The 12,607-nt window shown below is 41.1% G+C and overlaps 2 protein-coding genes across 2 annotated transcripts; one reads left to right on the top strand and one right to left on the bottom strand.

The window, feature by feature from the left end:
* Positions 1-372: 372 nt before the first annotated feature.
* Positions 373-1,949, bottom strand: LOC105928034 (olfactory receptor class A-like protein 1). Its single transcript, XM_036152142.1, has 2 exons — positions 1,851-1,949; positions 373-1,727 (listed from the first exon to the last, which is right to left on the bottom strand). Exon 2 carries the CDS (start codon positions 1,714-1,716, stop codon positions 775-777), a length of 942 nt encoding a protein of 313 aa, XP_036008035.1. The 5' UTR covers positions 1,717-1,727; positions 1,851-1,949; the 3' UTR covers positions 373-774.
* Positions 1,950-4,786: 2,837 nt separating this feature from the next.
* LOC105928016 (olfactory receptor class A-like protein 1) lies at positions 4,787-6,373 on the top strand. The gene has a single exon (XM_021317841.2). The coding sequence runs from the start codon at positions 5,213-5,215 to the stop codon at positions 6,176-6,178; it is 966 nt and encodes a 321-aa protein (XP_021173516.2). The 5' UTR covers positions 4,787-5,212; the 3' UTR covers positions 6,179-6,373.
* The last annotated feature ends 6,234 nt before the right edge of the window (positions 6,374-12,607 follow it).

Genomic DNA, 12,607 nt, shown 5'->3' with positions numbered 1-12,607 from the left:
AAAGGTTTGAGAAAAAAAAAAAAAAAAAAAAAAAAAAACCCGGGCCAAATCTTAATATTGCAGGCTGGATTATTCACATCAATTATTATTAGCAGGAAAATAAATTAGCGAAGTCAGCTTCTAATGTCCTGATTTTTTAAATTTATTTAAAATGTTACGTTTTTGTTGTTTTTCAGGACAAATGAAACAGTTTAAATTATAATTTCGATTGTGAGACTATTTTAAGAATAAGGACTCTATCTCACAAAAAGACACGTTAAACAAATGTAAGCAGCATATGTGTATTTAATACTACTACTACTACTACTACTACTACTACTACTACTACTACTACTACTACTACTACTAATAATAATAAAAGATAACAGGGTAATAACATTACCAATTAGAAGATATAATTGCTTTTGATGACCAACAAAGACGAAGACAATAGTGAAACAGCAAATCCACCCAGGTGAGACTTATCAAATTCTTAGAGCTCCTGTATATAATTGACTAGTGGAGCCAAACTACATTGCCTGAATGCACATACAGCTACACAGCTTTAAATTCAAGTCACATTCTGGCCACGTTTTTTATGTTACATACGATTGCTGTGCGTTGTGTGTTCTGTTCAAATGGCACCAATCCATTGCAGCATTTCAGAAATCTAAACGACCAGAGAGGCGCTAAATACTACCCATCTTTGTAAAAAAAAACGCTCCAAATAAACAGGTTTGACGGAGAACATTTGCTGCATGCTATACGCTTTGGAGGCGGTCAAGACAGAAACAGTCACTTCTCATTCGACTCCTGAGTGTCCACTAACGGTTGGTCATGCTCCGCCGCGCACACAATCTTCCTCTTGACCTTCTTGTTGGACGAAATGATGAAGTAGGGGCTGAGCGAGGCATAGCAGGAGGAGAAGAACACCCTCATGTCGGCCACCACCGGCGACACCTTTGAGACCGTCAGCATGTAGATCCAGATCACGTTGTCGATGCCAAAGAACACGACGTAGAGGACCACCAGGGTCACCACGGTCTTGGCCGCTCTGGTTTCCGCCCCGCTGCCGTGAGAGCGACGGATCCCTCTCACCTGCTCGCTGTGGCGGTGGAGAAGCAGGAGGATGTAACCGCTGGAGCCCACCATCAGGGCCACGAATGCAAAATCCCTGCCGGAGACGGCCACCCCGTTGACAACGTAGGACAGGTTGTCTCTGAAGTCCACGTGGCAGAAGCCCAGGTTGAGGGTGAATGCAGGGACGGTGCCGTTACGCGGAGCCATGGAGAAGAGAGGCGCTGCGATGCAAATGGCCATGTTAAGGAACCACAGCATGGCAAAGGTGGGAAGGACCAGGGAGGGAAGCGTCGGCTTCAGCCTGGACAATCTGGGGCCTGCGGGGGCTATTGTCGCCGCCTGGAAGACGCTCAGCATGCAGGTGATGCAAACCGACAAAGCCCTGCCGACGCGATAGGCGTAGATCACCACCTTACAGCCGGGGTCGTTCAGAAGGCCCTTCAACCCGAACACAGTCATGGTCTGGGGCACGCAGCGGGTCAGCAGCAGCATCAGGTTGGCGAAGGCGAGGTGGCACAGGATCATGTCCACGGGAAGGAGCTTCGGTTCGGTGCAGATTATGCTGGCGTACGCCAACAGCACCACGCCGTTCCCCAAAATGCCCATACCTGTCTGCAAGAGGAAGGAGACCCCTTTGATGGTCACACAGAGATCCATGCCACCAAGACCTGCAGGAGTCAGAGTTTAAACAGCAGGCATGAGGAATAGATCTGTTGTAAATAGGCACTACAGACAGCATAAATAAATCTCAGTTAGGTCATGTGAAACAAACCTCGATAATCCATACAAACCTGGTAAACTTTACTCTCGTGTGAAGCTGCAGAGAAGAAAAAAAAAAGCGAAACTCCTTGAATAAACAAGCTGCCGAATAGCCTGTGAGAGACGATTTATAATCCTCAACGTCCCTCAAGACTGTTGGCCAAGACTCAGCACACAGTTAGGCAAATTAATGCAATAAACCAACTTTGACTCACATTATCTCAGAGGAGCGGAGCCGCAGAGGAAGCACGGGACCTATTAAAGTACAGTAGTGGCCAGTGGTAATGGGAAACTGGGATGCTTACAGAGATTTTTTCCGGCTCTCATGGTGGCTATGGTTTCATAGTGAGCTTATTTCTGAGGAGGATGTGGCTGAATCTATATTTTATGTCAAAAAGAAAAAGAAATATGATTTGGCTTCTGTGTTGAGCATCAAATCAGTTCAAGTGTTGGATTGTTACCCTCATTTCCTTTATATGAACAAACATTGACAACTTTTTTTTAACATAGTTTTCAACTTGCAGTGAAGAAGAGGAATCCAAGTATTAGAAATATCTTTATCGTCCCACAATGGGGTAATTTGGGCACGACAGTGGCAAAAACACGATGACAGGATACCCCAGAGTTACACTCTAGATTAAGTAATCTGAATAAGAAAGTTGTAAAGAAGAAGAGAATGAATTTATCAGAAAGGGGGAAAATATTGAGCCAATTACTTTTTTTTTTTACAATTTTCAGATAAAAATACAATATTCAAGTTAAATGGAGGAAGGACAGCAGCCGATTTTCTGAACGATGCGACTAAACTACGCAAATCTATCTCAGAGAAGCTTAAACATGTGCAAATGCACCTTAGCACCACAGATCAGATAATAATCAGCAAATAATGAAGAATAGTACATACAGAAATGTGTATTTGGTTTGATAAACTTTATGAATAAATGTATTTGCAACCGTAGAATTAGGTGTAAAATATTTTAGTAGCATTGATTATTTATTGTTTACTCTTACTAGAAAAATGCCAAGCTGTTGCATTTGTGGAGTAGTTGGATGTATTTATTTATATTTTTTTTTACTACAATCAACTGCAGGTATGTAACAGCGCCTGTTTGCAGTTATCAGGTGCGGAAGAACAGCTGTTCAGTTTTAATTTATGATTCAAGCCTCCGCAGTCTGAAATGGACCAAAAGGGTTTATTTAAGTGAAAATGGAAGATATCAGATGAGCCTCAATTATTCCTCCAACTGCTTGGTATTAAGAGGTTGAACAACTGGAAACGCCACTTTCTGAGTACTAACCGTTTTTTTTTCTTTTTTTCTGGGATGGTTCTTATTCTCATGGGAGTTATCCTTGGAATAAATCATCATTAGATAAGGGCTCTTCCTGATTGTTTTTTTTTAAACATGTTTACATGTTCAGAGAGTTAATTAAAGAGGCAAGTTGAAACATGTTGTCCTCAGGGCATTGCAACATGTCCTGTTTGCTCCTGTGTGACTCCAATAATATTAAGACCCTTTCCCCCTGGCAGCCAATTTTACTCTAATTGTCGTCATTATAATTCTAACAGAATTGCATTTAATACTAATTAAATCTGTTACAATATAACATTTTTACGTATTACAAAAGTAATATCTAGAATAAAACCACTGATAAACATAAATGTGCGTGGGGACACATTCACAATAAGAATATGTGTTACACTTTTGTTCATGGTAAGCTGCCATGAAAGGAACCTTTCGCTCTTAGACTGAGGATCCAGCTTGCATTGACTTCACATTTTGTTTAAATTAAAACATGTGTTCTACAGAACCCCTCTGACAGCTATTAAACATGCTAGCAAAAACTAATTATTTTCAGAAATGCGAAAAACCGTACACAGATGTTTTTGTTTTGGCTGCTGAGATTATTAAATTTGCAAAAACAATGCAACATTTTAACCTACTAAAGGTATTTTGAACAAACACCAAGATATTACAGACATGTATAAAAGACATATTCAGGAAATATTAAAGACCTTTACAATCAACAGGATGCTATTTGTCCAAACATCAAATAAATACACCAAAATAAAACAACACCAAAGAAATACAGAAAACTGGTGAAAAACAGCCGGTGAAAGAGACCGGCCAACCACCTGCTCCTGTTCTCAGGATGATAGGTAAATAATTAAAGTACAAATAAATAAATAGATAAATAAAGAAATCAAATTTAAAAAAGCAATAACAGGTGAATGTAATTTGTAATTTAAATTTTTTTAATTAGAACTAAAATTCTTCCAGTGGGAATTTTTATGTAGTTTTGCCTCATGTTAACAGCCACAATAAACCTTACAACACTAGCAGTATTTCTTTTATTTAAGTGTCTTTATTTCAAGTTTAGAATGTAAATTAAAAGGGGGGAGTACAGTATAAACCATTTACTAATGGCTATTCTGAGGCTTTCACAGTGAAGTTCCTTTTTTTTTATTCCTGTAGTGGTCATGGTAATTAGAGATTACCTAAAGCTTAATTTCCAAATGCCAGCAAAGGGACCTGCACATAAATTCTGTTGCCTTCTTGCATTCATATGTTCTTCCTCACAAATAAGGTTTAATTCAAGTTAAATAAAATGCAATAAACTGGATTCTGAGTTATGCGCTGTGTAAAAAATGTGGGGGATTGACTAAACTTCTGGGTTTCTGGCTGTGACATAATTTCATGTCTGTCCACTGGGGGGCACTGTGGCATCAAAAGGTGACTGCAACTTTAATGTCACCGGTAATTTTGCTTAAAAACTGATTGCAGGAATGTAAACCGATCTTGCTTACGTTACAAAATTACTATAGAGACTTTATTTTTTTCTTAAAAATAAAGAGAAAGGTGACAGAATAATATGAAACAAAATTGTTTATACTTGGTGAAACATGGACTTGATCAATTATTTGATCCTTCCCTTTAAAATTAAAATATAGATCCAATTGATAATTTCTTTGGTGACCTGCATGGTCTCAGTTGTCTGTGTTTTGTACCATGTAAATGAGAACAATCAGTGGCTCCTTCGTGTTAATCTGGTCTGTCTAAAACCCAGTGAGACGACAGAATCAGTCATCTGAATTGATCTCAGGTAATTGGAGGCTGAGGGAAGAGAAGCCAATGGACCGTGCAAAGCAGAACCAACAGCTGCTACCGGTCTCCAGGTATAAGGAAAGAAAAAGCCTGCTGACTTCATGAGGGGGAATCACTGTCTGTCAGGCACAAGATCGGCTTCAGAGCTCCCGGCCTTACCTGCCATCGAGTGGGATTCTAACTTCCAGCAAGTATTTTTCCGAGACCCACTTGAATGCTTTTTTGACATTTGACACGATCGCAATGTGATTCGCCAAATTATTTGTCACTTGTTTTTCCTCTCTGCAGCAATGCCGTCAGATAAGCTTGTCCGGGGGTGGCTCTTTCTGTCGCTCGCGGTTGTTGGAATACCCGGGAATATCGCGGTCATTGTGGCCTTCCTCCTCCTGATCCTCCAGGAGTGCTTCCTCCTCGCTGCGGATGCCATCGTCCTCCACCTGGCCTTCGCCAACCTGCTGGTGGTGCTCGTACGCTGTCTGCTGGAGGCCCTGGCCTCCTTCCGCCTGGCCAACGTCTTCGGAGACGTTGGCTGCAAAGCCGTGATTTTCATCTACAGAACTTCCAGGGCCCTCTCTATCTGGCTCACCTTTCTCCTGAGTGCGTACCAGTGTTTGAGCATCGCCCCTCCTGGATCAAGCTGGGCCTCCGCCCGTGTGTTAGTTGCCCAGAACCTGCCCGCCGTGTTCTTCATCCTCTGGGTGCTCCACACCAGCATGAGCGTAGGGGCCGTACTGTTCTCTGTGAGCTCCAGGAATTACACCGCGATGACGACGAGCGCCGTCAATGCAGAGTTCTGCTACGTGAACTTCCGCTCAGACGTCCTCAAAGAGGCCTACGGGGCAATACAAGTGAGCAGAGACGTGGTCCCCATGGCCCTCATGACTCTAACCAGCCTGATCATTCTGGTTCTCCTTTACAAGCACAGCCAGCACCTCAAGGGGCTCCGTGGCTCTGGCAGTGCTGGTGCGGGGAGCAGCGGGGCCGAGCAACGGGCCGCCAAGGTGGTGGTCGTGCTCGTGACCGTCTACGTGGTCCTGTACGGGGTCGACAACGGGTTTTGGGTGTACACGCTCACTGTGAGGAACACGCTGAGCTCGTCGCTGATCTCCGACCTGCGCGTGTTCTTCGCCTCGCTGTACGCGGCCCTGAGCCCTCTGGTCATCATCGCGTCTAACAGGAAGGTGAACGGCAGGCTGAGGTGCGTGGCACAGGAAAGGCCGCTGCTGGGGAAAACAGCTCGCCTGCGCTCCATATGAGGGCGACAGGGTATGGCCGATAAGACGCGCGGCTGAAGCTGAGATGGAACGACTGTTCTCCAATGTCTGGGTCACGTGTGGATTGTTTTAGTTGAAAAGACTCTCTCTGAGAAAAAATGGCATTACTTTTATCTTTGCTGCACTGCAAAAATAGACCTAAAAATAAGAATTTTTTTCTTGAAGTTATAGTATTTTTCCTTGATTTGAGCAGATAAATAGGACGGTTTGCCAATGGAATAAGATTTTTGCACTTAAAATGACTTAGACTTAAACTTAGACTTTCTTTATTGTCATTTTGTATACACAGAGTGCATACAGAACGAAATTTCGTTTTCACACAGCTCAGAAAGATTGCAGTAACTCTACAGGATACCTGACAGTGAATTTCAGTACAGGATAAAGTGCAGTGATAAATCGCAGTCACTTACAGGATAATTTTCAATTTACTTCCGGATAAAGTGCAGCAGTGAACAGTAGGCAGTTGAAATGTAAACAATGTAAAACAAATGTAAACAAATATGCAGTAAGGTGCAGCAGTGATTTAAAAGTAGACAGTTGCATTGTAAACAGTTTTGCAGTACGTTTCTGGGTAAGGTGCAGCAGCAATTTTGCAGGATACGATACAAATGTGCAAATGTGCAAATGTGCAAATCAGCGAGTCGAGTGTGGTACACAGTCCGTTTTTATACTTCAGCTGTTCAGCTGTTCAAAATAGGAACAATTCATCTCCATCACCTTATTTCAAGTGCAGGATTTCTAATTATCCTATTTTAGGGGTAAAAGTACTCATTCCATTGGCAAATAATCTTATTTACGTGCTCAAATCAAGTGCAAATACATTCATTTCAAGAAAATTGTACTTATTTTTAGTTCTCTTTTTGCAGTGTGTAGACATTTTAGTATGTTCTAAAGTTAAGTTGAGGAACTTTTTTTTTACGAGCATTTAGGTGCGGCAGCTCTGACAGAAAAGAGACCGTTGCAATCTTTTTTTTTTTTTCAAAAATCAGGGTCTCCAGAGGGACAACAAGCATTCCCCTCCAGGGTCTGGTGAATATCAACTCAACATCATCAGTCTAACTAATAAGGGACTGACTAGGTCTGCGCTTTAACCAGGCAGCAGCATAAAATACTGGTGGAGAGCGTAGCAGGAAGCTTGGAAGCTGTGATGGAAACACCGATTTCTGAGCTTTAAATTAAGCCATTAGTATTGCGTTGTTTAAAAGAAACATGTAAAAGTGCTTTATCTGTGTTAGCTGAGGTCTCAAAACACTGTAACATGTAATTTATTTTAACCCCTTGTAATTTTCTGAGTAATAAATGCTCTACGTGAAGTCATTTCTTTTTTGGAATTTAGGAAAATAGCTTATAGAATCAAACAAAAATGTTGATTTTATTGAAACATACTCCTATAAATAGTAAGATAAGAGAAACGAAACATTTTGCATTAGTCTTATAACACTTTCCATCGGCGTTTTTGACATTGTGTGTCGCTGCATATTTCAAGGAAAACATTAACAACCATGTAGTCTCTGCTGATCAGGCAGTGTCTTATTTTTCCTGGTATATATATATTATGCACCAACAGGGCAAATTATAGCCCGGTAATTCATTTCATCTTGCTGTCAAATAACTTCCAAGTGCCCATTTAGCCATGATTAAGCGTTTGTAGGATGCGGGAAATGTTCCGTGTTAATCAGGCAGGTTAAGTGCCCCACTGAGATTTGGTTGAAAACCTAACGGCAAAACGAGATTCTTTATGGCTCAGAGATAAAAAAAAAGAAAAAAAAAAAAAAAGAAATGTTCCTTTTTACAATAATGAATTACTCCATTTAATTCATAAAATGTCTGTCTGAGTTGTATGTCGGAGGCCGTAAAATGTAAAAGATGTAAGAGTCACAAAATTGCATTTTATTACAAGGTCTGAACAGTTCACTGTTGATGTGGCAGTGTAGGAAATTAGGAGTCATAATGTAATTGCTGAGACTTGGGAGCATCAAGGAGAAAAAGACAAGGCGAGGACATAACAACCTCCGTCTCTGACAGTCCCAGAGACGTAAAGTGGGGCTGCCGGCTCGCTGTTATCCTGCGGCAACTCTGAAGTGCAATCAGTGTCGCGTTTTTAAGCCGCAGGTGAGGAGAGGCAGGAGAAATCCTCCGTCTGTGCTTGTGCAGAACTGTTGCGTTTACCACCAAGATGACATTGGCGACGGAGAACATTTAAAGGTCACATCAACGGGTAACATTTACTTTTAATTTTGAAGCTTCAAATCGTTCAAACTGTTCATGTTTGTTCTCAAAGCTCTCTTTCCGGATGAGAAACTCCATGTCTTTTACTCTTCAGACCACTGAAATCTGATTGGCACTTTAGACAGACTCCGGTGGAATGAAGGATAAAATACATGGATAGATTCAGGACTCTGCCGGGCTGTCCTGTTGAGTTGCTGCAACAGCGGGCGCCGACGTCTCCTTTCAGGGCTTACCTGCGAGGGGAGAAATCATTAAAAGAAAGAGCAAACACACAAAAACAGGTTCCATCAGGGTGTACGTTCAAGTGTCTGAGTGTGTGTGAGAAGGGCGCGTCAGGAAGGCCTCTCCCTGCACAAGACAGGACCTGTTGTCTCTGCTTTCTGTCCTTCTGAAGTCTTTTGAGCCCAGTGAATGCTGAGGGCTGTTTAACATGATCATACAAGCACAAATACAACCTTGCACAAGCCTTCCCTTTCCTGTCATAGCTCATGATTTTTTTTTTTTCTAGTCTAAGTTTTGATGCTAAGTTTTAATCGCTAAGAAATGCACAAATTCTAACTTACGCACTCAGATAACCTGCAAACGAAATGCAGAAAGGAGTCACAACTAACTGACTTCAGCAAAGCCACAAATCGTACAGTTGCATCCTCTTTGTGTGCATCTACCGATACAAACCTGTGCAAAAAAAAAAAAAAAAAAAAAAAAAGCTCTCAAGACTGTCCAGAGTGCATTGGGTTAGCCAGAAATCACTAAATCCTGCCGGCCGATCCCTCAAGGCGTTTGCTGCGCGGTGCCCGACGTGAATCTGTTTACCTGCACCAGGTACAAGCCTATTTTGTCCCCCTGTCCACCAATAGCAAAGCAGCACACGGGTCGAACCATCCCCCTGTTTGCCTCAGAGCAGTCCACACCCTGTTGCAACTGTATGTTAACTAAAAGCAATCTCCTCCCCCACAGAAGACTTTTTTTTTTTTTTTTTTACCAATTGCATAAACCTGACACATAGTGAATCACAGTATCCGCAAAGTTCAACTGACAGAAAAACAACGCAATATTACCAGGGAAGCGTGACTAAACAAAATCCTCCAGAAACCAGCGTTTTTTAGAGCGATAGCGGAATCAATGGACTTTGTTTCATTCCTATGTGAAGCCCAAGTTTTGTTAACTGGCTTATAAAGAATTCAGAAATATGCCTTTGATGATGTGTAAATGACGAAATCAGTTAGAGCCTGTTGGTGTGTCGGTGGGAAACATATCCTAAGGTACACTCTAAAGTTATGGAAATGAGAGACGAGCTGTAATAAGCTTCTTTTGAGTTTACTGATACCATCTCTGCCGTTCCCATTCGTGGGATTTTTCTTTGGGCATGCATTTTGGAGGATTTATTTGTCAAAGAGAAACCACAGACAGAAAATAATGTAAATACGTATTACTGTTATATAAATCAACACATTGAAATGATCTTTGACTGTAGAACCTGTAGGAAAATGAAGAATTACATATTAGAATTTGCAGCTTTCTTTTTTTTTTAATAAACAAAAAAAGCTCAAATGCTTCAAATCATTGTGCTCTAAATCTGACCCACGAATAGCCGCCAGCAGATATCTGCAATTTAGATTCCTATTTTGTTCAAAGTTATGCTGCCGCGTTAAAAGTCTGTGAGCCTTTTCTCTTGCGTCCACCCAGTTTAACTGATTTCCTCAGACGGGGAAGGCATCGCAATCATGTTGCAGCTTGCCTGGAATGTTGCACTGCACGTAAGCAAGGAGGTCTACAGTCAAGCCGGTGAGAGGAAAATTTACACGTTAGGACAGAAAAAAAAAAGCTTCTGGAGCAAACAAGCGATTCTTAAATGATCCCCAGATCTGGAAGACATAGTTAAAACAGAGATTAATCTGCACGTTGAGGGATTAACTAGCTCTTACTTCAACATTACCGAACTGGCAGGAAATTAGTCAAGTCGATGAAATAAAGCCCGCTTGTAGGGCTAAGCAGATGATAGATGGGGCTCTCATGTTTGAGCGTTACCTACAGTAAAAGTAGCAACAGTCAGCAGACTATTAATTAAGCATAAAGGACAGTGAGAAACAGCCTGCCTGGCTCTTTTCAGAAATAACAAAATCTTTCTGTTACACCTAAAGTCATTAATTAAAATGTTAACCTTTAAAAATCTGAATCAAAATTGAACACATTTCCTAAATTCTGTTTTCGGTGTTTTAGGTCTCAGAATAGACAGTATTGGACTACAATGCCTTGCAAAGGTGTTCATACCCTTAAAAGTTTTCAAATCCTGCCCAACTACATGGGTGGTTTTTGGTGTATATTATTTATTTAAATGCTTACTCTGCTGCCCCCTTATACTTTTTAGGACAATCTTTGACTGCTTGTCCTGTTTGAAGATTAGCTTCCTAATCTTAAGCATTTTCCAGAATCATATTGAGCGTCATACATTTTACCATCAACTATGACCAGCTTCCCTGCCACTGTTAAAGCAAGGCATCACCATTGCATGACGATTCCACAACCATGTTTCACAGTGGGGATGGTGCGTTCAGGCTGGTGTGAAGTTTTAGTTTTTCACCATTTTGCATGTTTTGGTGTAACTTTTTGGCCAACATCTTCCCCGTGTTGGCTCAGTCCCCTGCATCACTTGTGCCAAACTGTACACTGAATCTCTTACGGTCACCTTTCATCGGTGGATTCCTTCTCAGCACTCGTAAAGTCTAAACTTGTAGAGCCTGCAAATAATAATTGTTCTGTAAGCAGATTTTCCTACCTCAGCCGTGGATCGCTGCAGTTCCTCCAGAGTCACCACAGACCTTTTGGCTGCTTTTCTGATTATCGCTCTCCTTGCCTAGGATTTCTGTGTAGGGGAAAGGTTATGGATGGGTAGGTTTCCATTTTTAGATAATGTTTAAAACTTGGAACACTCTTTTATGACCTAAACCTGCTCTAAAACTTCCCCACAACTTTACCCCTGATCTGTCTGCTTTGTTCCTTGGTCTTCACGATGCTGCCGGTTCCCTAATGTTCCTTTACAAGCCTCTCAAGGCTTAAAAGAACATCTGTTTCTATGCTGACTTTTAAAAATATGTCTCTATTGGATTCTATTTAAGCGTGACAGAATAAGGAGGAGTGGAAGCAAATGCATGTCACACGTTTTAGATGTTTGTTGGTGAGAAAAAAAATGCATACCATGTATCATTTTTTTCTCCACTTCACAGTTGTGCACTACCTTGCGTTGGTCGATTATGTAAAATTAAGTTGAAATACAAAATGTGTGGTTGCGATATGACAAATTAAAAAAAGGTTCAAGGGCCATGACCACTTTTGCAAAGCACTTTACATACATGAAAAAAGCTCTTTTAAACAAATTGTTTGGCAAAAATAAATAAATTAAAAGCGTTTTTATTTCATGCATGTAAAAATAATATGTAATAATGTAAAAAAAGTCAAATACTTGTATTTCCCATGCCAACAGGAGCAGTGGAGCTACAACACAGCCAGAAAACTGTCAGGATAATCACTGAGGACACGGACTAAACAGAAGACCCAGTGGGAGTGGAACGATGGTCACAGGGCTGCATTTAGAGAAAACAGCTTCTGCTTCGCTAAAACTACTTCTTAGAAAGAAAAGAGAGGAAGAAGAAAACATTGGGTTAAAGGAAACAAGCATAGAGATGTTAAGAACTTCTGAGGAATAACTGAATTTTTAACCTCTTTCACAAGCAATATGGAGGGAAACAGCTTGAATAGGCAGAAATGAAATAAAAAACAAGCCCTGACTTGAACTAATGCACTGGTGGGTGCTACGTCAGTATTCCCTCCATCATGATTTATTTCCAAGTGGTTTTGTTTCATCTTCATACAGGTAATCTCACTGAGATCAAGGCAATGTTTTAAAGCAAAAGAGAGAAAAAAGGTTGCATGCCAGACCAGAAACAGGCTTCACTGAAACATCGGTTTGAGGGGATTAATATGTTGATGAACCAGTGTCCCTGAGGGACAGTCATGCTGAGTCATGCTGAACGCTCGGAGAAGGCATAAACCCAGATTTGAATCTGTTTAAATGATCGTTTTCAAAGGCAGGAGACACAATGATGGCTCAAAGTCATTTTTTTAAAGCAAAAATAAGCTCAAGGTTGCAGAGGGAAACCATCACTGTTTTTCTTTTCTTTTGTA

Source organism: Fundulus heteroclitus, chromosome 20 (assembly GCF_011125445.2).
Source record: "Fundulus heteroclitus isolate FHET01 chromosome 20, MU-UCD_Fhet_4.1, whole genome shotgun sequence".
NCBI lineage: Eukaryota > Metazoa > Chordata > Actinopteri > Cyprinodontiformes > Fundulidae > Fundulus > Fundulus heteroclitus.
This window is presented reverse-complemented; position numbering and strand designations above follow the sequence as displayed.

Coding starts and splice junctions, on each gene's coding strand:
- LOC105928034 (XM_036152142.1), bottom strand. CDS start 1,716: ATGGATCTCTGTGTGACCATCAAAGGGGTCTCCTTCCTCTTGCAGACA.
- LOC105928016 (XM_021317841.2), top strand. CDS start 5,213: ATGCCGTCAGATAAGCTTGTCCGGGGGTGGCTCTTTCTGTCGCTCGCG.